This window comes from Hemiscyllium ocellatum, chromosome 9 (assembly GCF_020745735.1).
Source record: "Hemiscyllium ocellatum isolate sHemOce1 chromosome 9, sHemOce1.pat.X.cur, whole genome shotgun sequence".
Lineage (NCBI taxonomy): Eukaryota > Metazoa > Chordata > Chondrichthyes > Orectolobiformes > Hemiscylliidae > Hemiscyllium > Hemiscyllium ocellatum.
The window spans coordinates 80,830,859-80,853,994 of NC_083409.1; the positions used below are offsets into that span (position 1 = coordinate 80,830,859).

The window sequence follows — 23,136 nt, forward strand, 5'->3', positions numbered from 1 at the left end:
GTATATGTATTTTTCCTTTGGGTAATGCTTGCAAAATAATGCACCAAACTCCCCCTGCAATATCTCAGTTACTACGTGGTTGGCATTTATTTTGAAAGCACTACAGAGTGAGAATAAAAACAATTTCAACCTGCGCTTTCATTTTATTGTTAACAAATTTCTACTCCCTTTCCCGGTTTTGACCATTCGCCGATCACGTAGACGCGAGCAGAGCCTTCAGCTGGCTGTGGTGGGGGCGGGCACTGACAGAGTGAGTGCAGCCTCTGTACAAATGAGATTGCAGGCGAGAAGGAGGAGTCTTGATTGGAGTGGGTCATTCAGTACAAGAAAGGCTGACGCAACTCACAGGATCAAATCTGTCTGGAAGGTCTCCACCAGAAGACAAAGCGAAGAATTGTCTGTATGTGTGTGTGTTCTGTGTAAAGCGCTCACTGATGATCAGATCTGCCAACATACAGAAAGGTAAGGGCCATGCTATCGTTTTACAGTGTTGCATCTTCTGTCTCGAACACCCGTTTCTCTCATTCATTTGGTGTGCTTTGCTATAGTGGAGGGATTTTTTTCTCTCTCTCTCTTTGTACACTTACTGCAGCGAGCAACGTCTTCACTAAGAGCTGGCTGGGTTAGGTTTTCGGTGAACGTGGTCAGTATAAGAGGACGTGTCACACAGGCTTGAAATGTGTGTGTGTGTGTGTGTGTTTTATGTTGGCTGTAAAGAAACTTAGTGCTTTGGGAATGGGCTCCTTTCATTGCAAACTGATATTGACGAGAACACGTGGCAAATCGTGCTGCCAGCAAACGGGAACATTATTCTTGTAAAGAACTACACGGAGCACAGTAAAGAGTCCCAGTCATGTGTACTGGTAACAGCAGCCCGAGTGTAAATGTATGACAAGTGTATTCCATAAGCCGGGTGCACGTTAAAGTCTGCTGTTGCTGTTAGCGACACCGTGCTGTAAATACAGAATGCTAACCTCTCTGGATGTGGACATGCACTGCATCAGTAACTGTGCGCCTCGTTCTGTTACGAAGCGATCACGTTGAAATAATTGCCGCATTTACACGCTTGGTAATCTTGCTTTGCTAGTGTGCAATGCTTCAGTCTCATGTGTTTTTAGGAAGTTAGAATTATTAATTAAGACGACAATGCGTGCTTTAAAAAAAAACCTTGAGTATTCGGAAGTTTCTGTAAGAATTAATCCCCCCCCCCCCCCCCCACTACCCCCAGCGTGAAACTGAACGTCTGTAATGGTACAGCGCGGCATCTGCAAAGACAACATACAGGTTCAGCCGAGGACGGAAATTTACAGCAAGCTTTTCAGTATCTTTAAAGAGAAAGGACAGAGTGACATTTTGGATGTTAAGAGACTTCAGAAGGGTCATGAAATCAATTAGCCCTTTTTTTTCTTTCTCTTTGAAGATGTCAGCAGATATGCTGTGTATTTTTAACGTTTTCTCCATTTCCAGGATGGACTCCTGGCACAGGTTCGTGCAAATATTTGGCTAAGCAAGCAAGAATGGCCTGCAGTAGATTCAAACTAAAACATAAGCCATTGGAACATAGATGACGCTGATAGGACAGTGTTTCTGTAAAGCCCTGACAGTCATAGAGGGTAGAACTGGAGAAACCTAAAAAACAAATTAGATCAAGTGAGAGGTTCCTTTCCATGCAGGATTTTGGTGAGTTAGCAGCCTCCGTGGTCAGTTCACGACTGATTCCATGCAAACAAATCAAATTCAGTTTTGCGGGTTTTCCTTCTGAGATTATGAATTTTGACGCTGTTGATTTCTTAATCCAGCACCACAGGCATTAAATTACTGTGCCCATAATGCTTCAACTGCTCCCGCGTGCTCCATAAGAATGACTACTTCATTAATTTGACATTTTGTTTTGTGAATCATTTTTAATCAGGGGCTGAAGGATCCGAAGAGTGGCAGATTAAGTTTAATTTAGATAAACGTGAGGTGCATGCATTTTGTTAAGGCAAATCAGGACAGGATATGTAGACTTAATGGTAAGGTCCTGGGGAATGTTGCTGACAAAGAGACCTTGGAATGCAGATTCATAGTTCCTTCAAAGTGGAGTCACAGGTAGACAGGATAGTGAAGAAGGATTGGTATGCTTGCCTTTATTGGTGAGTGCATTGAGTACAGGAGTTGGGAGGTCATGTTGCAGCTGTACAGGACATTGGTTAGGCCACTTTTGGAATACTGCATTAAATTCTGGTCTCCCAGCTATAGGAAAGATCTTGTGAAACTTGAAAGGTTTCAGAAAAGATTTACAAGGATGTTGCCAGAGTTGGTGGATTTCAGCTATAGGGAGAGGTTTAATAAGCTGGACCTATTTTCCCTGGAGTGTCAGAGGCTGAGGGGTGACCTTATAGGGGTTTGTAAAATCATGAGGGGCATGGATACAGTGAACAGCGAAGGTCTTTTCCAGAGGGTAGGGGTGTCTAAAATTAGAGGACATAGGTTTAATGTGAGAGAGGAAAGACTTAAAAGGGACCTAAGGGGCAACTTTTCACATTGTATGGAAAAAGCTGCCAGAGTAAGTGGTGGAGGCTGGTACAATTACAACACTTAAAAGACATCTGGATGGGCATATGAATAGGAAGGGTTAGAGGAATATGTGCCAAATGCTGGCAAATGGGTCTAGATTAATTTAGGATATTTGGTCAGCATGCAGAGTTGGACCGAAGGGTCTGTTTCTATGCTGTACAACTTTATGACACTATGACTCTAAATGATCAATGATGGTCATTGGTTCCTCTGTACATTCTTTTGTCAATAGCTGGTGGGATCATCATAGTGGACTATCCTGGAATTGGAGACTAGTTTTCATGAAACATAGGCTTCAGGAATACAGTTTGGGTATTCACTTGGCCACAACTGTTGGGACTGGTGACATATTCCTGAAACTGATCTCCAATGTGAAAGCAAATAATTTGGTTAGTGTGAGAAAGACGTTTTGCAACAAGCTGCTGCTTCTGCAACTATGTTGCAGCAAAGAATTGCAACAAACACAAAGCACTGTGATTGTTAGATCCAGAATTAATGGGAGTTACTTTGATTGTTGTTTCAGATTTCTTATTGCATAATACTCCCTTGGTCTCAATTTAACAGCAGTGTTAGCCTTTTTACATATTTTTGTGCACCTTCTTTCGTTTAGATATTCATCTATGCTGTTGTTCCTGTATTGCTGGATAGTTCCTTTTCATTGGTTTGTCACTTGATTCATATCTGTCATGAGGCATCCTTTGTCATTCTTGCACCACTACAAAACACAAACATTTTACATTCAACTATTTTGTTTCCTGGATGTCCACTGATTAACATCAATTCATCATCTTAACGTGTTGAGACTATATCATTTCATATCCAGGTCGTATTTATATTGTGAAAATTCCAGTATTTTCTTTGTATGAAACAAAAGAAGGATTTTTGACATATTTATTCATCTTCAATTATTGTTCAATACCAATTTCCATCTAGTATAAATTTTACAGGAGTTCTCAGATCAATGGCTATTCCAAGGAAAAAAGAACTTACATTTATTTATTTCATGACTTGGGTTGTTCCAAAGCACTTCACCATCTTAAAGAATACTACGGTTTAGTCACAGCTACAAATGCTACAACCAATCCAACAAATAGCAAGAAGTTAAATGAAACAAAAAAACTTGATTTCTTTGGATGGTTTTGATTGAAGGATGAATGTTGGCCCGAACAAGAACTGCAATTCCTGCTCTTGTTCAAATAAAGGTAGACAAGCAGGAGGCTGGAAGAACACAGCAAGCCAAACAGCATCAGGAGATTGAGAAGTCAATGTTTCAGGTGTCACCCTTCTTCAAGACTGGACATGGATGCAAGCAGAGCTACAGATAAAGGGGGGAAGCGGTGGTGAGGTAGGGATAGGTGAACATAGAGAGAGGGTACAACCTGGTTGGTCAATGGGAGGAGTGAATCTGGTTGGAAGGGTTGATCAGAGGAATGGAAGGGAGGGAGAGGAGCTGAGAAGGGAAATGGGGGATGAGAAGGAAGGTTATTTGAAATTGGAGAACTCAATGCTGAGTCCTCCGGCTTGTAGGCTGCCTAGGCGGAAGATGACGTGTTGTTCCTCCAATTTCCAGTCTGATTCGCTGTGGCAATGGAGGAAGCCAAGGATGGTCATGTTGGAAAGGGAGATTAAAATCGGCAGTGATTGGGAGGTCAGGTTGACACGTGTGGGCCCGGCTGAGGTGCTCGGTGAAATCTTCCCTTAGTTTATACTTGGTCTCACTGATGTAGAGAAGACACACCAGGAGCATCAGACACAGTAAACTAGGTTGGAGGAGAGACAGGTGAACCTCTGTCTCACCTGGAAGGGCTGTACTGGGCCCTGGATGGAGGTGAGTGGGGTGGTATGCCAGCAGGTTTTGCATCTTTTACATTTTGGTAGGTTTGACATTGTATTGGACCTTGTATGTCAACCTGAGAGGCCGAAGTGTTTCTTCATGTTTAATTTATCATCCAAAAGTCAGCTTTTTCTTAAGTATTGTATTTATGTATTAGCCTAATCATGCACCGAAATTTAGGTTTGAGATATAGCCTTCTGATTCCAAAGTACAAGGTTTACCACTGAGCCAAGCTGAGACACAAAAACCTGCACTGTCTATCTATTGACTTCACTTGCGCACCTTAGGCAATATGTGCAATAATATTAAACCAATGCACATTTTCTTTTTTTTTTCTCTCTTCTTTGGTATCTAAGTAGTGATTCTTCATATTTGGGCCTGGAGGTTGTAACCAGGGCAAATGAGAGGAGAGAAAGGACAGGCATCACTGAGGTAAAAGACTGTATTACCTTTCACCACATTAAAAGAAACATTCAGATCATAGTCACTTCTTTAGTCCTGTCTCAGGATAATAATAAAGGAAAAATTTGATCAATTTTCTTTGCTCTCCTTAGCCCTGTCAATCTGTGTTCTGATTAGTTCAAGGCCTGGAATTCTGAGGGTGGTAATGGATCTCTTCCCTAAGCTACTAAGTCGGAGATTAATTGATTTGCTATCAGCATGGATCTACAGTACCTTACCATTGGATGAGGAATGCTGGAATGTATCTAGTGTGTACAGGTAGAATAGAAGCTATCTTTGAAGTTGTTTGGTTTGGGAAGCTCTTGTGCAGTGAAAGCAGGAGAGGACCAATTTGAGATTCCAACGGGATTTCTCCCCCTTCAGACCCTGTTTGGGGGCAGGCCCAGAATGTGTAAGTGTGCATATTATAATTGTGGGGAGGCAATGGCCCTGTGATATTATTGCTGGACTGTCAATCCAGAGACCTGGGCAACATTCTGGTGAGCTGGGTTCACATCCCATGGCAGATGGTAGAATTTGAATTCAAAAAATATCTGCAATTTAAGATAACTATGAATCCAGTGTAAATTGTTGGGAAAGCCCATCTGGTTCACTAATATCCTTTAAGAAGTGACTCTGCCATCCTTACCTGGATTTGATTTATTATTATAACATGTACCTAAGTAAAGTGAAAAGTTTTGTTTTGCATGTAGTACAGGCTGATCATAATATACAAGTTCAGATAGACCATAGGGTGTTTAGACAGAGCAAGGCATACAAGGTTACGGCTGCATGGGAGGTGCACAAAAGCAAGGTTAGCATTGGACCTGGTCAACACTACCAGGCCCGCTATCCCACCCTGATAATATTTTTGTACACCCTCTATCATCGGGGAGAAGTACAGAAGCCTGAACACACACAGCAGCCACTTTCGTAACAGTTTCTCCCCTACTATTGTTAGAATACTGAATGGACTCACAAACTCTTAACATTCGCCTGTAGCTGTGTTTTTGTTTTTGCTGCTGTTTACCTATTATTTACTTATCTATGCTACTTAATTCTGTGATCTGCCTGAATTGCTCACAAGACAAAGCTTTTCACTGTGCCTCAGTACATGTGACAATCAATTCAATTCAATTCAGATTTGAAATTAGAGAGGTCCATTCAGCAGTCTAATAACAGCAGGGAAGGAGTTGTTCTTCAACATATTGGTGCATAAGTTCTGTATCTTCTGTCTGACGGAAGAGGTTGGAAAAGACTATTACTAGGATGGGAGGGATCTTTGATGATATTGGCAGCCTTTCCAGGGCAGCAAGAAGTGTTAGTGGAGTCTATGGATAGGAAGTTGGCTTCCGTGATTGTCTGGGCTATGCACACAACTTTCTGTAGTTTCTTACGGTCCTGGGCACAGCAGTTGCTGTACAAAGCCATTATGCACTCAGATAGAAAGTATTCTATCATTCATCCGTAAAGGTTGTTGGGGGTCCTTCTGGATTTGATGAATTTCCTAAGCGTACTGAGGGAGAAGAGGCGTGGCAGTGCTTTCTTGACCATTGCATCTACATGAGAGGTCCAGAACACATTGTTTAAATTCACTCCTAGGAACTTGATGCTCCCCACTCTCTCCACCTTAGCCTACATGTGTCTGGCCTACGTGTGACTCCAGACCCACAGCAATGTGGTTGACTCTTAACTGCCCTCGGGGCAATTAAGAATGAGCAATAAATGCTGGCCTAACCAGTGACACCGTCATCATATGAATGGAGTTTTTAAGAAATTCATTTTAAATTAGAGATATACTTCATTCAGTTTATTTCCCATAGTTATGGCTTCAGTAATGTTGTTATTGAGTATATACAATGACACCCAAAATTGCTTGGCAAAAAAATTAATATGAAATTGAGTTACACTTGGAGGAACAGGAAAGGCTGAATGGCTTCCTCTGCTGTGCCAATTCTGTGATTTTGGGTGATTCCAATTTACCTCACGTTGTTGACAAGGCTGTAGCAAAATTAACCACCACCAGCTGGTGTCCAGTCAGCTGGGTGCATTCATTAAGGCGGAATTGTGCAGGCCTCTCTTCAGGATACTTCACATTCTCTAACTCTGGGATTGGTGATAGGGTAAAGAACATTGTTAATGCATTTCACTGAACTTCAGTGCTGCCTCAGTGCCTATTCAGGAACTCTTGGGTCCACATCTTCTGCAACGGGGACTGCTGCAAGCTGATTTTGACAGTGAGAATTCAGCAATTAATACAAACATCAAAGTATTTTAAATTCTGTTTTGCTTAGTGCAGGGCTGGGCAACAGAATCCAAAATCTCATTGATGTTGATTTTACCAGATTTTCTTGGGCTTGTCCAAACAATAGTGGCAAGGGGTTTGTGGGTAGGAATTTCAAAATTGTTATTTATAATTAATGTTCCTCAGTCCTGATGACAATAAAAAAAAGGAAATGTACAACTAGCCATTTCAAAACCTGTGAGGAGACTTAGTACTACAGATCTTTAAAGCTACTGAAAAGAGAGGCAAGTGCTTAATGTCCTTTAGAGAAGGAAACTCCTATCCTCACATAGTCTGGCCTACATTTGACACCAGACCCACACTAATAATGACGCAAAGGTAGGTGGAGGGGCAGGTAGCTTTCTGGAAACGGGAGGCTGCAGAAGGACTTGGACAGGCCAGAAGAGTGGATGAAGAAATGGTAGATGGAATACAATGTGGGAAAGTGTGAGGTTATGCACTTTGAAGGAAGATAGACTATTTCTAAATGGACACAGACTTTGCAAATCTGAAACACAAAGCAACTTAGGAATCCTAATTCAGGGTTTTCAGGGTTAAAATATAGATTCATTAGGAAGTAAATATAATATTAGTATTCATTTCAAGAGGGCTACAATACAAGAGCAGAGATGTACTGCTAAGGCTATACAAGGCTCTGATAAGACCACTTTTAGAATGTTGTGAGCAGTTTTGGGCACCCTGTCTAAGGAAGGGTGGACTGGCCTTAGAGTGGGTCCAGGAAGGGTTTACAAAAATGATCCTGGGGATGAAGGGCTTGTCTCAAGAGGAACAGCTGAGGAGTTTGAGCTGGTTCTCGATGGAGTTCAGGAGGTTGAGAAGGGACCTGATTGAAGCTTACCAATCCTGACAGGTCTGGATAGAGTGAATGTGGAGAAGATGTTTCCACTAGGAGGAGAAACCAGCACCCGAGGGTACAGCCTTAGAGAGAAGGGGTGACCCATTAAAACTGAGATGAGGAGGAATTGTTTCAAGTGAATCAGTGGAACTCATTGCCACAGAGGGCTGTGAAAACCAAATCATTGAGTGTATTTAAGACAGAGATAGATAGGTTTTTGATTGGTAACAGGATCAAGGGTTGAGAAAGCCCATGTCAGCCATGATCGAGTGGCAGAACAGACTCAATGGGCCCAATGGCCTAATTGTACTCCTATATCTCATGGTCCTTACACCAGTATAGTTGACACTTAAGTGGCCTCTGGGCAATTAAGGATGGACAATAAATACTGGTTTGGTAAGCAATGCCCACATCCCAAGAATAAATTAAAATAAAACTTATTGTCCAGTATTGATCAGAACAAATGCAAGAATGCCAAATTTCAAACGATTACCATAATTTATACTACCATAGAAAGCTGTGCTGTCAACTATGATTGGCCAAGGCATCACCATGGCAGTAGCAATCACGAACTGTAGATTCCCAAGATCACAGGTAATTGAAAAGAAGTGTCAGGCCTTAACATACACCTTTTGTCTACAGAGAAGACATTTCTGTACATAAGATGTGGCTACAGCAGTTTGTCAACCATAGGCTTACCAGATCGTAGGCCTGCTCTCTCACTGGAGAGAGATTACTAGTAATAATTTAATTTGGAGGTCATCACATCTCAAGTGAGGGAAAGACTGAGAAGAAAAATTCCTTCTGGTAATTTTAGCTTGTGTAGAAATTGAACGCATATTGTTGGCATCTGTTCTGTATTACAAGCCAGACATCCAGCCAACTGAGCTAAACTGACACCCTAGCAAGTCTTGCATAGTCTGGGAATCACATCCACCAGTAAATATTTTGTTTTGAGTTTCATAAGCACAAGCTGGCTGACTACATTCTGCTAGGAGAAAGTGAGGACTGCAGATGCTGGAGATCAGAGCTGAAAATGTGTTGCTGGAAAGGCGCAGCAGGTCAGGCAGCATCCAAGGAGCAGGAGAATCGACGTTTCGGGCGTGAGCCCTTCTTCAGGAATGAGGAGAGTGCCTCATTCCTCAAAAAAAACTACACTCTCGGATTAACGAATTCAACACATGGCGAGACATCGAATAATTCTTCTGCCGCCTTCGCTCCGCGCCTACTTCTTCAACTAAGATTCTCGCCCACCCTCTGATCACCCCTTCTCCCACCTCCAACACACCCCATCCACCTGGACACCCCATGCTGGCCTCTTACCCACCCTCGATCTGCTCATAGCCAACTGCCGCCGCGACATTAACCGCCTGAACCTGTCCACCCCTCTCACCCACTCCAACCTCTCACCCTTGGAATGTGCAGCCCTCCAATCCCTCCGTTCCAACTCCAACCTTACTATCAAACCTGCAGGCAAGGGAGGCGCGGTAGTAGTTTGACGCACTGACCTTTACACCGCTGAGGCTAAACGCCAGCTCGCGGACACCTCCTCCTACTGACCCCTTGACCATGACCCCACCTCCCACCACCAAACCATCATCTCAGACTATCCATAACCTCATCACCTCAGGGGATCTCCCATCCACTGCCTCCAACCTCATGGTCCCACAACCCCGCACCGCCCGTTTCTACCTCCTGCACAAAATCCACAAACCTGATTGCCCTGGCCTACCCATTAACTCTCCTCATTCCTGAAGAAGGGCTCATGCCCGAAACATCGATTCTCCTTGCTCCTTGGATGCTGCCTGACCTGCTGCGCCTTTCCAGCAACACATTTTCAGACTACATTCTGCTGTCTATCTATTAAGGTGAAGAACCAAATGAACACACAGATGATTTAATAAGCTAACCTCTTAAGCAATTGAAAGATAGTCTTAGCAATGGTGACCAAAAAGTTATCACTGGCTATTCTTAAATCCCATCCACCATTCTTATCTGGGCTGCCTTACAACTGACTTCAAACCCACCGCAATGGGTTGACTCTTCAGTGACTTCTGAATTGGCCCAACAAGTCAGTCAGTTCAGTGGCAATTAATGATGGGTACCAAGTGCTCCATTAGAAGTGAATCACACACACTTTGAAAGAATAAGCTTTAAAGCTGTCTATCTAAGTTTTGAAGATATGTAAAAACTTAGCCTTTATAGAATAGGACAGAATAGGAATAGTCTTTATTATCACTGTGGTCCTCTGTAGTATAGAACTCTGCAAATTCACTATCCTTTGAGAGAAAACAAAACCTTCCTCATCTCTTTTTTTTTACCTGGATCCCCTGTCTGGTGGGTGATACTGAACTGGAACTGGAAACTTCCGTGTCATCAGTGAATGCCCCATTCTGATCTTTTAAGGAAAAAACCCCGAAAAACAAAGAACTATGGATGCTGGAAATCTGAAACAAAATCAGAAATTGCGGGAAAACTCACATTTATTTAATTTCTATAAGTTGTCATAAGCCAACTAATGCTGGGTCAAGTGCTGTAACTTTATTTACTATTATGGACTGCAGCTCATCCTCTGAGGAGCTGTCTTACATATCTTCCAAGGCAATGGCCGCCTATCATGGTTATCACCTGATTTTGTCACTGGTACCTGTCGGGCAACTTCCACCTCCTAATTGGGTTGGTGAGCTAGCCCCCTGTCTAATTAGGACAGTTACATTAAATAATATTCTTGCATTCCCAATACAGTTGAAGTTTCATGACAGGACTCAGAATTTGTCCTGGTGTCAGGTTCCTGTCACTGCTTTGAGAAACCTTCCCGATGTCTGTTGTGAAGCTGGTTTTTCCAGCAACTAGCTGTGATCCACAACATCGAGATGTCTTGCAATGATATGACAATGTTAACTGAAAAAACAGTCTGCAGTTCCTTCACAAAGTCACAAATTCCACAAAAGTTTCTGTGAACTTTTCCCAGAATGCACCACTGGAATTTTAGATTTGGACAGTAGTAAAACCAATGCCCAATAGAGATACTTTTGAGGAAACAGGATCAAGCTGCATTGGCAGGGATAGAATGAAGAAAGGCTTTCTTTCTCATTAGCCTACTCTCTTTGAGAGTTTTTAAAAATTCTTTCACAGGATGTGGATGTTGTTGGTTCAGTCAGAATTTACTGTGCATCCTTAATTGTCTTTGAGAAGGTGGTTGTGAACTGCCGTTTGGGCCACTGCTGTCCATATGGTGTAGGTACCACTGTCCTATTTGGAACGGAGCTCCACAATTTTGACTCAATGAAGGAACAGCAATATAGCCACAATACAGTGTGTGGCTTGGAGAGGACACGCTTTGGGAAGTCAGGAGTTGTTAGTTGCTGCAGAATTCCAGCCTATGCCCTGCTGTTGTAGCCACAGTGTTTGCATGGCTGGTCCTGTCAGTTTCTCATCAATGATAACATCAAGCATGTTGGTAGCAGGGACTTCAGCAAAATAATACCATTGAACATCAAGAGGAGATGATTAGAGTTTGTGTTTTTGAAGGCAATCTCTGCCTGGCACTTATGTAGCTTGCCACTTATCAGTCTTATCCTGAATATTGTCCAGATCTTGTTGCAGATGGGCATGGACTGTTTCTGTATCACCTGCAAAGATCTCAAATTCTGACAAGGGAAAGCCATTAATGTAATAGCTGAAGATGGTTGGCCAAGGATTGACCTTCAAACAACCACAGTTACCTTCCTTTATGTTAATGCTTGTGCACTCTGACTATAAATCCTCAAACACCAGAATTAGAATAATAATTAGAATCACTACAGTGTGGAAACAGGCCCTTCGGCCCAACAAGTCCACACCGACCCACCAAAGACTAAACCACCCAAACACATTCCCTTACATTTCCCCTGAATAATGCACCTAACCTACACATCCCTGAACAGTATGGGACAATTTAACATGGCCAATTCACCTAACGTGCAGAAGCAGTAGTCGACGTGTGCTCCTCATGTGTATGACTTCTCAGTGGGAGAAAACAAGTGGAAAATTTACCATTTCATGCCAAAGCATTCAATCTCAAGATTAATTATCTTGAGTGCAAAATTCACCCAATAATGTCTATTATTTTAAAACAAACTTTCATCTGGATAACTAGCTCACACTTCTATTGTGAGCCCTGGTAACCCTTACTGTGTTTTCTATTTGCCAGGTATTACCAGTTGAGATCGAAAGCAAGGGAAGGAATTGAGAAACCATATTGAGGTAAGGTGCATCACTATTTGCAAGATTTCTAAAGACAAAAACAAATCTCCTGCCTTTTCCAGGCAAAATATGATTACTGAACAAGTATGGTTTTATCTGCTTCCAAATCACTGCTTCTCCAGGTCTTACTGTTGTCAGTATAATTTGCCTGATCGTTTATTAACTGTCAGGATGACTAGGAGTTTAAGGATCAATAAAACTGGTACTATTTAATTCACATTCTGGAAAACTAGCGACTGAGTTGGTTCTGATTATAGATGTCAGTCCATCGAACTCTTTTATCCCAGCAGTAGTCAATGACTCAAAAAAGCTGACACTGGGATTTGGGAGCTGAAGGTAAATGCCTAAACTGAACCATGGATATCCATCTTTGTAAATCTAAACTAAAATGGACCCAATATGGTATTTCGGTAGATCTAGATCATGATCTAGAATGGTGAAGCAGAGTTGAGGAGGTGAATGTCCTGCTCATACCCTATGTTACTATGTTTCAATGTAAAAGCAGCCAAGACCTTCCATTCTTGGTACTGCACGTGCTTTTAAAAATGTCTTCTTCAGAGAACCATGTTGTTGATCAGTTGATATATACATGAAATCTTTCCCCCTTTGTTGCTTGTCATTGAGATCATTTCCTCCATATGAAGTTTGATTTTTATTGATTAAATAGCCAAACCCAAAAAAAACCCAGTTTACACAGTGTATAGTCTGTAAAAAAAAGTGGTCAATATCCTGGACGCTTATATGATGTCATTGAAATTTGACTTTTATTTTCTCCCTTTCAGTATGACCCAATAGCTAAATAATTGCACCCTCAAACCCTCAATTTTTACTCTTCATATGATTGGATTTGATGCAGAGCTTAAAGAGCAGCACATGTAATTTGACTGAAAACAAATGTATGATGTGAATGCATCAATCCACTAAGGCCAAGACAGAGTAGAAATTAATCATTTCAAGATTAAATATATTTTGTCATATTCATCAAATTTTAATAATCGTTATGTGAATGCTTTGTAAATGATCTATAACTATAATAACAATTCATTTGTTGAATCAGAATGCCCTTTAACCTATCCTTGATCTATCAATATTGTTGACAGTATGTATAGAAGGAACACAGTTAATGTTTCAAATCAAGCAACCCTTCATGAGAACATTTCTGACGAAGGATCATAAGATTTGCACATTAACTTTATTTCTCTCTAAAATGCTGTCAGATCTGCTGTGTTTCTCCAGAACTTTCTATTTTTGCCTCTTCTTCATTGAGTACTCATAGATTTTCCCTTATCCACCCAAAGAAATAAATGAAATCAATGTCTTGCCTTCTCTGCTCCAGCTACAGTGTCATAAATACTAAAATTTTACTTAAGAATTCACTTAAACCTTGAAAAATACCTTCAAAAATAGGATTTTCTCATATGTCAATTATAAGAGTAAACCATTGCTACTGATTAGGGTTATTATCATCAGTGTTGCCTCCTTGAATATAGTTATAAAGTAAGCTAAACATAGGCGCAGAGGGCTGCTCTCCCATTAGCATGTAATAACCAGTGGACCAGTTTAACTCGAGGATCACCATGCCTTAGGTAAGGGGAACATTCAAGATTGAAGGACTTTAATGGCAAACTCAGTTGGGTATACAAATTAAAATATACTGTTGGTGTACCTCTACTCTGCTAACCAGTCCCCTGCATCCAAATAAATGGTACTGGTAAGTCAAACATTAATTCATGGTGTAAGAAATTGAAACTGACTATAATTCTGGATATAACATGTGATGGCTGAATAGGGGAATCAACCTACATGCTGGGTACATGTAGTTGGGGTGGCCAAAGAAATTGGGCTGCTCTGCATGCAGGGTCGACTAATATGCTGTGATTTATGAAAGCTGTTATATGTTATCCGAATAAAATCTCACATAATTTTAAACAATATTGTCAAACCTCTCAAAATCTCTAATCTATCCTCTAACTATAAGCTCTCATTCCAATGTTTTGAAGCACTGGTTATATCGTAGTCATAGTGTCATTTTTATAGACTAGAGACCTAACCAGAGACTGTTGCCTAATCATTGCCTTGCATAACCATATATATTTACCCTTGTACTCTGTGCCTCTATTTATAAAGTCAAAAATGTTCCTGGATATATTATTTGTTTATTACCTTCCCTCATATTTATGGGGAATGGAACATTTGAATCTCTGCGTCTTAGTTTGTCACGCTCCTAGCATTAATTAGTTGAGTTCATAAGTCCACTTTTATTTTTCAAACTATAATGGTATTTAACATCAACTTGGTAAAGGAGTAAGGGGGCAAACTAGAGGTGTGGACCAGCTTACTGGAAGGAAAACTTACTTTTTTTGGCATAGTCAGATAAGCTACTGAGTGCAGAATTACCATAAATGCAAGGAAGAAACATAGGCCAGTATATGACATGGAAAAAAAAATGAAGGCGTTGGCAAGTATTACAGGTATAAATCAACATGGCTATCAGAGAGGCCATAGAGTCATAGAGGTGGACAGCACGGGAACAGATCCTATGGTCAAACTCGTCCATGCCGACCAGGTATCCCAATGCACCTGCCAGCACCCAGCCCACATCCCTCCAAACCCTTCCTATTCATATATCCATCCTCTTAAATGTTGCAATTGTACCAGCCTCCACCACTTCCTCTGGCAGCTCATTCCATACACGTACCACCCTCTGTGTGAAAAAGCTGCCCCTTAAGTCTCTTATATTTTTCCCCTCTCACCTTAAACCTATGCCCTTTAGTTTTGGACTCACTCACCACAGGGAAAAGACCTTGTCTATTTACTTTATCTATCCCCCTCATGATTTTATAAACCTCTATAAGATCACCCCTCAGCCTCCGACACTCCAGTGAAAGCAGCCCCAGCCTGTTCAGCCTCTCCCTATAGCTCAAATCCTGCAATCCTGGCACATGCTTGTACATTTTTCTGAACCCTTTTGAGTTTCACAACATCCTTTCGATAGGAAGGAGATCAGAATTGCATGCAATATTCCAACAATGGGCTAACCAATGTCCTGTACAGCAGCAACATGATCTCCCTACTCCTGTACTCAATACTCTGTCCAATAAAGAAAAGCATACCAAATGCCTTCTTCACTCTATCTAAATGCAACTCTACTTTCAAGGAGCTATGAACCTGCACTCCAAGGTCTCTTTGTTCAGCAACACTCCCTCAAACCTTACCATTAAGTGTATAAGTCCTGCTAAGATTTGCTTTCCCAAAATGCAGCACCTCTCATTTATCTGAATTAAACTCCATCTGCCACTTCTCAGCCCATTGACTCATCAGGTCAAGGTCCCATTGTAGTCCGAGGTAACCTTGTTCGCTGTTCACTACACCTCCGATTTTGGTGTCATTTGCAAACTTACTAACTGTAGTTCTTAAGGTCACATCCAAATCATTTATATAAATGATGAAAAGTAGTGAACCCAGCACTGATCCTTGTGGCACTCCACTGGTCACAGGCCTCCAATCTGAAAAGCAACCCACCACCACCTCTCTCTGTCTTCTACCTTCAAGCCAGTTCTGTAGCCAAATGGCTATTTTGTTGGTCAAGCCCAGGCTAGGTGTAAATAAGACCAGAAATCTAAGTTAATAACAATTCAATAATCCAGTGTTTACATGGACAAGTAGGAAGCACATCACCTCCAAAAAACAGTTTGATGAAGTCACCTGGATGCTCCTGTATTCCACAACTTTAAATCAGTTAAAACATGCACATGTAAAACCTGCATGTTTACACTTTCCCATAGTCAGCAGGAAATTCAGAAACAAATTTGTAAGGAGATCTCGGTTATCTGTGGTTTTGGCAGGGGATTGAAAATTTTCAAACATAGACTGGGACTGCCATAGTGTTCAGGGATTAGATGGAAAAGAATTTGTTAAGTACATACAAGAACATTTTTTGATTCAATATGTGGATGTGCCTACGAAAGAAGGGTCGAAACTTGACCTACATTTGGGAAAAAAAGCAGGGCAGGTGATTGAGGTGTCAGTGGGGGAGCACATTGGGGCCAGCAACAATAATTCTATTAGTTTTAAAATAGTGATGGAAAAGGATAGACCAGATCTAAAAGTTGAAGTTCTAACTTGGAGATTGGCCAATTTTGGTGGTATTAGGCAAGAACTGTGGCTCAGTGGTTAGCACTGCTGCCTTACAGCACCAGGGACCCAGGTTCGATTCCAAGCTCGGCGACTGTCTGTGTGGAGTTCGCACATTCTCCCCCTGTCTGCGTGGGTTTTCTCTGGGTGCTCTGGTTTCCTCCCACAATCCAAAGATGAGCAGGCCAGGTGACTTGGCCATGCTAAATTGCACATAGTGTTAGGTGATTTAGAGGGAAATGAGCCTGGGTGGGTTACTCTTTGGAGCGTCGGTGTGGACTTGTTGGTCCAAAGGGTCTGTTTCCACTCTGTAGGGAATCTAATCAAAAAAAACTTTCAAAAGCTGACTGGGGGCAGATGTTTGCAGGTAAAGGAACGGCTAGAAAATGGGACGCCTTCAGAAATGAGATAACAAGAGTCCAGAGACAGTATATTCCTGTTTGGGTGAAAGGAAAGGCTGGTAGGTATACGGAATGCTGGATGACTAGAGAAGTTGAGGGTTTTAAGATAAGGAAGGAAACATATGTCAGGTATATACAGGATAGATTGAGTGAATCCTTAGAGTATAAAGGCAGTAGGAGTGTACTTAAGAGGGAAATCAGGAGGTCAAAAAGGGACATGAAATAGCTTTGGCAAATAGAATTAAGGAGAATCCATTAAGGACAAAAGGGTAACTAGGGAGAGAATACAGTACCTCAAAGATCAGCAAGGTGGCATTTGTGTGTAGAAGCAGGGGATGGGGGAAGATACTAAATGAGTATTTTACATCAGTGTTTACTGTGGAAAAGGACATGGAAGATATAGAATGTAGGAAAATAGATGGTGACATCTTGAAAAATGTCCGTATCACAGAGGAGGAAGTGCTGGATGTCTTCGAGTCATAGAGGTGTACAGCACGGAAACAGACCCTTCGGTCCAAATCGTCCATGTTGACCAGCTATCCGAAATTAATGTAGTCCCACCTGCCAGCACCTGGCCCATATCCCTCCCAACCCTTCCTATTCATATACCCATCCTGATGCCTTTTAAATGTTGCAATTGTACTAGCCTCCACCACTTCCTCTGGTAGCCCATTCTACATACACACCACCCTCTGCATGAAAAAATTGCCCATTACGTCTCTTTTATATCCTTCCACTCTCACCCTAAACCTATGCCCTCTAGTACTGGACTCCCCCACTCCGGGGAAGAGACTTTGTCTATTCATCCTATCGATGCCCCTCATAATTTTATAAACCTCTGTAAGGTCACTCCTCAGCCTCCAGTGTTCCAGGGAAAACAGCCCAGCCTATTTAATCTCTCCCTCTAGGTCAAATCCTCCAACCCTGGCAACATTCTTGTAAATCCTTTCTGAACCCTTTCAAGTTGAGATAAGAAAGATTTAAAAGGGACCTGAGGGACAATGTTTTCACACAGAGAGTGGTTCACATGTGGAAGAAGTGACAGAGGAGGTGATAAATGCTGATACAGTTACAACATTTAAAAGACATTTGGATAAAAAAATGAATAGGAAAGGTTTAGAGGGTTATGGACCAAATGTATGGGACTAGTTTAGTTTGGGAAAGCTACATGACATGGACGAGTTCGACTGAAGGATCTGTTTCCATGCTTTATAACTCTATGGCTAAGTTCTTAAAGGAAAGGTGACACTGTGTAAAGATAAAAACCTAGAGTCAAGAAATTATCAGTCTAAAAATGATTACTGCTTGGATTAGTATGTGAATTTTAATATTTGTGTGTAAGTGTTATTTTTGATATTTGTTTATCTGCTGTTTTGTGCAAACATTTATCTCTAGGGTTAATGCAGTTGCTAAAATAATGGGCAGAAATGTCATATGTACGTGTTAAGCATTCACCTAATAATATCACCAGCAGTTGTTTCGAAGCTAATGTCTAGAAGTGAGAAATACAAAAATAAAGCCGTGTTTAAAGTTTTCAGAATGTTCAAACACTAGTAAAAATGGAAGTGAACAGAAAGAAAGGTAGATGGACTGAAAATTCAACAAAACCTTACATAATGTACAGTAGCAAATAAAAAAAACAAGAAAAAGAAATTGAAATTCAACATATGTAATCAGAAGTTGAGGAAGAGGATTGTATGGCCTGTTACTGTGTTGTAACAGTGCAGTAAATGTATGGTTTTGCACTTCTAAGAAATGAGCACTGTTGTTTACAAACACCATTAGACCAATTAGAATAAAATGTACATGGTATGTACAAGGGTGGTATGGTGCAGCAGTGGTTAGCACTATAGCCTCACGAAACCTGGTGACTGTTTCTGCTTGGTGCTCCAGTTTCCTCCCACAGTCCAAAGATGCCCTGGTTAGGTGGATTGGCCATGGAAAATTGCCATATAGTGACCACGAATGCGCAAGACTCTTTTTCCCTGTAAGTTGCATAAAGAGGAGCAGTTAATTACTGATGCTCAGCCAGATATTTTAGAGTACTTTAGTTTAAAGTACAAAATGCTGGTTCCTTCTGTCCTTTTTTAATAAGATTGTCTATGTCATGGGATTAAATCAGAAAGAAAAAATTGAAGAAGCACATCATAAAAAGGATTATGCAAGTAGGAACCTATATAGGACTGCCCCACAATGCTATTTAACATGAAACAAAAAATCTAAAGAACTGTGGATGCTGGAGATCAGAAACAAAAGCAGACATTGCTGGAAAAATTCAGCAGTTCTGGCAGCATCTGGGGAGAGAAAGCAGAATTAACATTTCTGAACAAAGTTTTGAAGAAGGGTCACTGGACCTGAACCGTTAATTTTGCTGTCTCTCTGTAGATACTGCCAGACTTGCTATGCTTTTTCCGGAAATTTCTGTTTTTGTTACTATTTAGAGTGCACTGATTATGGAACCTTCCTAAAGGTATGTGATTCAGTACCGAGAGGTGTTTTTGTTAATTCAGCAAGAAAACTCAAAGGACTCATCCCTAAAAAGGTTTGCGTGGGAAAGGGTGGAGACTTTTAAAGTTACTGAACGCTTGAAGTAGTTTTCATTGTTTTTATATAATCAACTAACACTTTTTAGGGGAATGGGATAGATTTTCCAAAGTAACAGTCAGAAATGGATGGATGTTATATAAGACTCTACGAATCTACGCACAGTTTAGCTTTGTTCCTGAACTCATGATGTGTTTGTCCATTCTACACAGTCCAATGTCATAATGATATCCAAGGTATTTTGACTATATGTGAAGGATTCTGTCAAAGCATTGTATTCATTAACTTCTGAATTGGAGAAGTGTTTCCTTTTTTATTGTCAAATTTCTTGGACAATGCACCGTGGTGGCATGGTAGCTCAGTGGTCAGCCTCACAGCACTAGGTCTGTGTGGAGTTTGCACGTTCTCCCCATGTCTGCATGGGTTTCCTCCCACAATCCAAAGATGTGCAAGTTAAGGGTGAATAAGCCATGTAAGATTGCCCATAATGTTCAGGGATGTGTATGTTAGGTACATTGGTCAGGGGTAAATATGGGTTAGGGGATTGGGTTTGAGTGGGTTACTCTTCGGAGGGTCAGTGTGAACCTATTGGGCCGAAGGGCCTGTTTCACAATGTAGGGAATCTATGAAATCCATGACTAATGCCAAATCATTGAGGACCTTCTAGAATATAATGAGGCTTGTCAATATAAAAACTATGAGGTGTGTTTACAAGTAATGTAATGAAGGAATATCTTGGTACACAAGGGCATTCTGCTAATTTTAAATGCAACAAGCCTGAAACTTTGAGGGAGCAAAACTGAGGCTGTTTTCTGAACAAATTTACAAACTCATAAATCAGACTTCAGACCCTTAAAGTGAAAGCAAAGTTAAATATTCATTCCTGCTAACTTTCACATTGTCAACAACAGACCTTACTGTTAGGTCTCTACCTGAATATCACGGTGAGCTTGCAATTTGCTAAGTTTACTGTGAACATTCATATTACTAAATGATGAGTCATTCATGCATCATAAATGAAAAAGGTGGTCGGAGTACAAGTTACTTATGAAATGTAGCTATGTAGAAAGGAGTCAAATTGGGTACTTCAGCTTTTGATTATTGCCATTGAAAGAGGAGACAGAAGTGTAGAGTAAAGTGAGGAGGAGATTGGGAGATTGTACATTGTGGTAAGAGAGAAAAATTATTTCAAACTGATATGTGTAGATTAAAAAATGCATTGACATTTTACAGTGGAAATACAACCCACATATTACATGTTGAAAAAAAATTGCAATACAATCATCTTTAATCTGGAGGCTGACTGCTACTGATGCCTTTGAACTGGACTGGAATAAAACACACTGTGTCACATGTCTTTTCAGAGTGTCCAAGGTTTCTGGATCAAGCAGACAGAGAATTTCATTACAACCACAGCAAGAGAGAGACAGAGGGCAGCAGTGACTGAACAGACTTGAACAGACAGAAATCCATGAACAGCATATTGTAAAAGCTCGGAACAATCATATAGACCATGGTTGACAAAAGCTCAGAAGCCATGCTGGTAAGACCTGAAAAATAACGTGAACGTTATTTAATGTAAAATGATGGTGGTAAAGTATGGAATTTGTTATCTACCTGTAGCTTGAACTTTGAATGTATAGCTGTCTTGCATTTTTAAGCTGCAGGCTTAGATCCACTATTGGTGTCTTCTTGGGTTCAGTGGTGTCAGTGCATCTATAATTGGGATGAGTATCATATTTTTATAGGAAGTTAAATCACACAGCTTTATATCAACTTACAAAGTAGCATAACTCAGACCTGTAACACAAACATCACTTTATGATCTTGGGCTAGTCTGTTAGGATTTTTCCACAGTTCTTCAGTCTTGAAATGTATACAACCTGTATAACAGCTGATTTATTTCATTGCAAGATGAATGTAGAAAATAACATGTTTGTTGAGACTTCTTTAATTCAAATATTGTAATCTACATTTGTGCAGCAGTATGAAATATATCATGCCACCTCTCTTTGTAGAATTAATCATAATGTTCCTTCAGTGTTTTAAACTCTCTGAGCCTGACTAAGCTTACAAAGTTCTCTGGTTAAAAACCTGATCATTGCCAGAGGATCTTCCATTATTTTGTTCATGAAACCCAAAGGTGGGGTATTTTTTTTCCTACCCAGTCTCCTTGTGTAGGGGTTGGGTGAATAAGTTGTGATCTAATCTTTTACTGTGCCCCCGTTTTGAAACCAGATGCAAGCAAAACTCATCAGTAAGAACATTTCAGCCCTTTGTGGTGACAGCATTTGCAGGGCACTCAGGAATGTTTTGAATGCCCCAGATAGAAAATAGTGGATGGTTTTAAGGCACATTCTCTGAATGACTACAGTAATTTATTTTTAAAATTGGGCAAATCCTTTAATATTATCATTTAGTTAAGGCGCATTACTATTTATTTTGTGGGAAAAGTCATTATATTGCTTAAGTTTGCCATTAGAAGGTGAGTTATCAAACTTAGCTGAACTCATCAGTTATGCAGATTTTCACTAGTGCCTGGTTCTGAGAAATAGCGTGATTGCATATAAAATAGAGCAAAGAACTCTGGATGCTGGAGGTCTGAAACAAACAAAAATAGAAAATTGCAGGAGAAATTCAGCAAGTCTGGCAGCCTCTGTAGAGAGAAAGGTAAAAAAATGAGGTCTGCAGATGCTGGAGATCACAGCTGAAAATGTGTTGCTGGTTAAAGCACAGCAGGTTAGGCAGCATCCAAGGAACAGGAAATTCGACGTTTCGGGCATAAGCCCTTCATCAGGAATCATCCATTCCTGATGAAGGGCTTATGCCCGAAACGTCGAATTTCCTGTTCCTTGGATGCTGCCTAACCTGCTGTGCTTTAACCAGCAACACATTTTCATCTGTAGAGAGAAAACCTAGTTAATGTTTTGAAACCAGTGGGACATAAAAGTGGGACTAGGTCAACTTTATAAGAAAGATTTCTAAACATACATGGACTACATTTTATCAATAGAGAAGTTTGACGTTGCACAAAAGGGTTATGAGTTTTTCTGGAGCAGAGCAATTTCATCAGTGCTTATAATTTAGAATGCCTTTAAAAGATAGTTGCATATTATTCAACAATGTCAAGACTAGAGTGGTGCTGGAAAAGCACAGCAGGTCAGGCAGCATCCGAGGAGCAGGAAAATCGATGTTTCGGATTCCTGATGAAAGGCTTTTTGCCCGAAACGTCGATTTTCCTGCTCCTTGGATGCCATCTGACCTGCTGTGCTTTTTCAGCACCACACTAACCTTGACTCTGATCTCCAGCATCTGCATTTCGCCATATTCGATAGAGTATCAGGTTTTCACAGGTTGTTTACAGTGAGGCTAATGATGTCAAATGTGACCATTCATATCAAACCAAATGATTTGTTGGATTTCTATCAGCAAGGAATTCAACAGGCTGCCCTGTAAAGCAACAAAAATCTACTGCCAACAAGTTATGGATTTCTGTGTTTAGCTGCATATCAAAGTTACTGTCTTGATGGCAAACACTGACAATTTTGGTGTCAGAACTATTGCAAAACCTAGGCATATTCTGCCAGTATTTCAGAACAAGCCAGCATTGATTTACCAGTGCCTTATCTCTAATTGCTACGAAAGCTGGTTTGTCTTTCAAATGAACAAAGTAAAACAAATCTAAATTCATACATGGCATACACCCGAAAAGCGAAGTTAGCCCTGAATAAGGGCTTATGATCTGCCATCCAACAACTGTGCATTTTCTGAATTGAGTTTGATATGACTGTTGTTACAGACAGAGGTTGTGCGTTCTCTTTACTTGCCATCATCAGTA

General features: G+C 40.8%; 1 protein-coding gene across 2 annotated transcripts in view; it reads left to right on the top strand.

The window, feature by feature from the left end:
* Nucleotides 1-316: 316 nt before the first annotated feature.
* Nucleotides 317-23,136, top strand: part of slc6a9 (solute carrier family 6 member 9) — a 237,009-nt gene continuing 214,189 nt past the window's right edge. Inside the window, exons 1-3 of one of the 2 annotated variants that reach the window (XM_060830509.1) lie at nt 317-462; nt 12,167-12,219; nt 20,663-20,841. In XM_060830509.1, the coding sequence (XP_060686492.1) occupies nt 20,812-20,841 (30 nt within the window). In that variant the 5' untranslated portion in view covers nt 317-462; nt 12,167-12,219; nt 20,663-20,811. Of the gene's footprint in view, nt 463-12,166; nt 12,220-20,429; nt 20,468-20,662; nt 20,842-23,136 lie in introns of those variants that run through there. The other variant, XM_060830510.1, reaches the window with a different exon arrangement.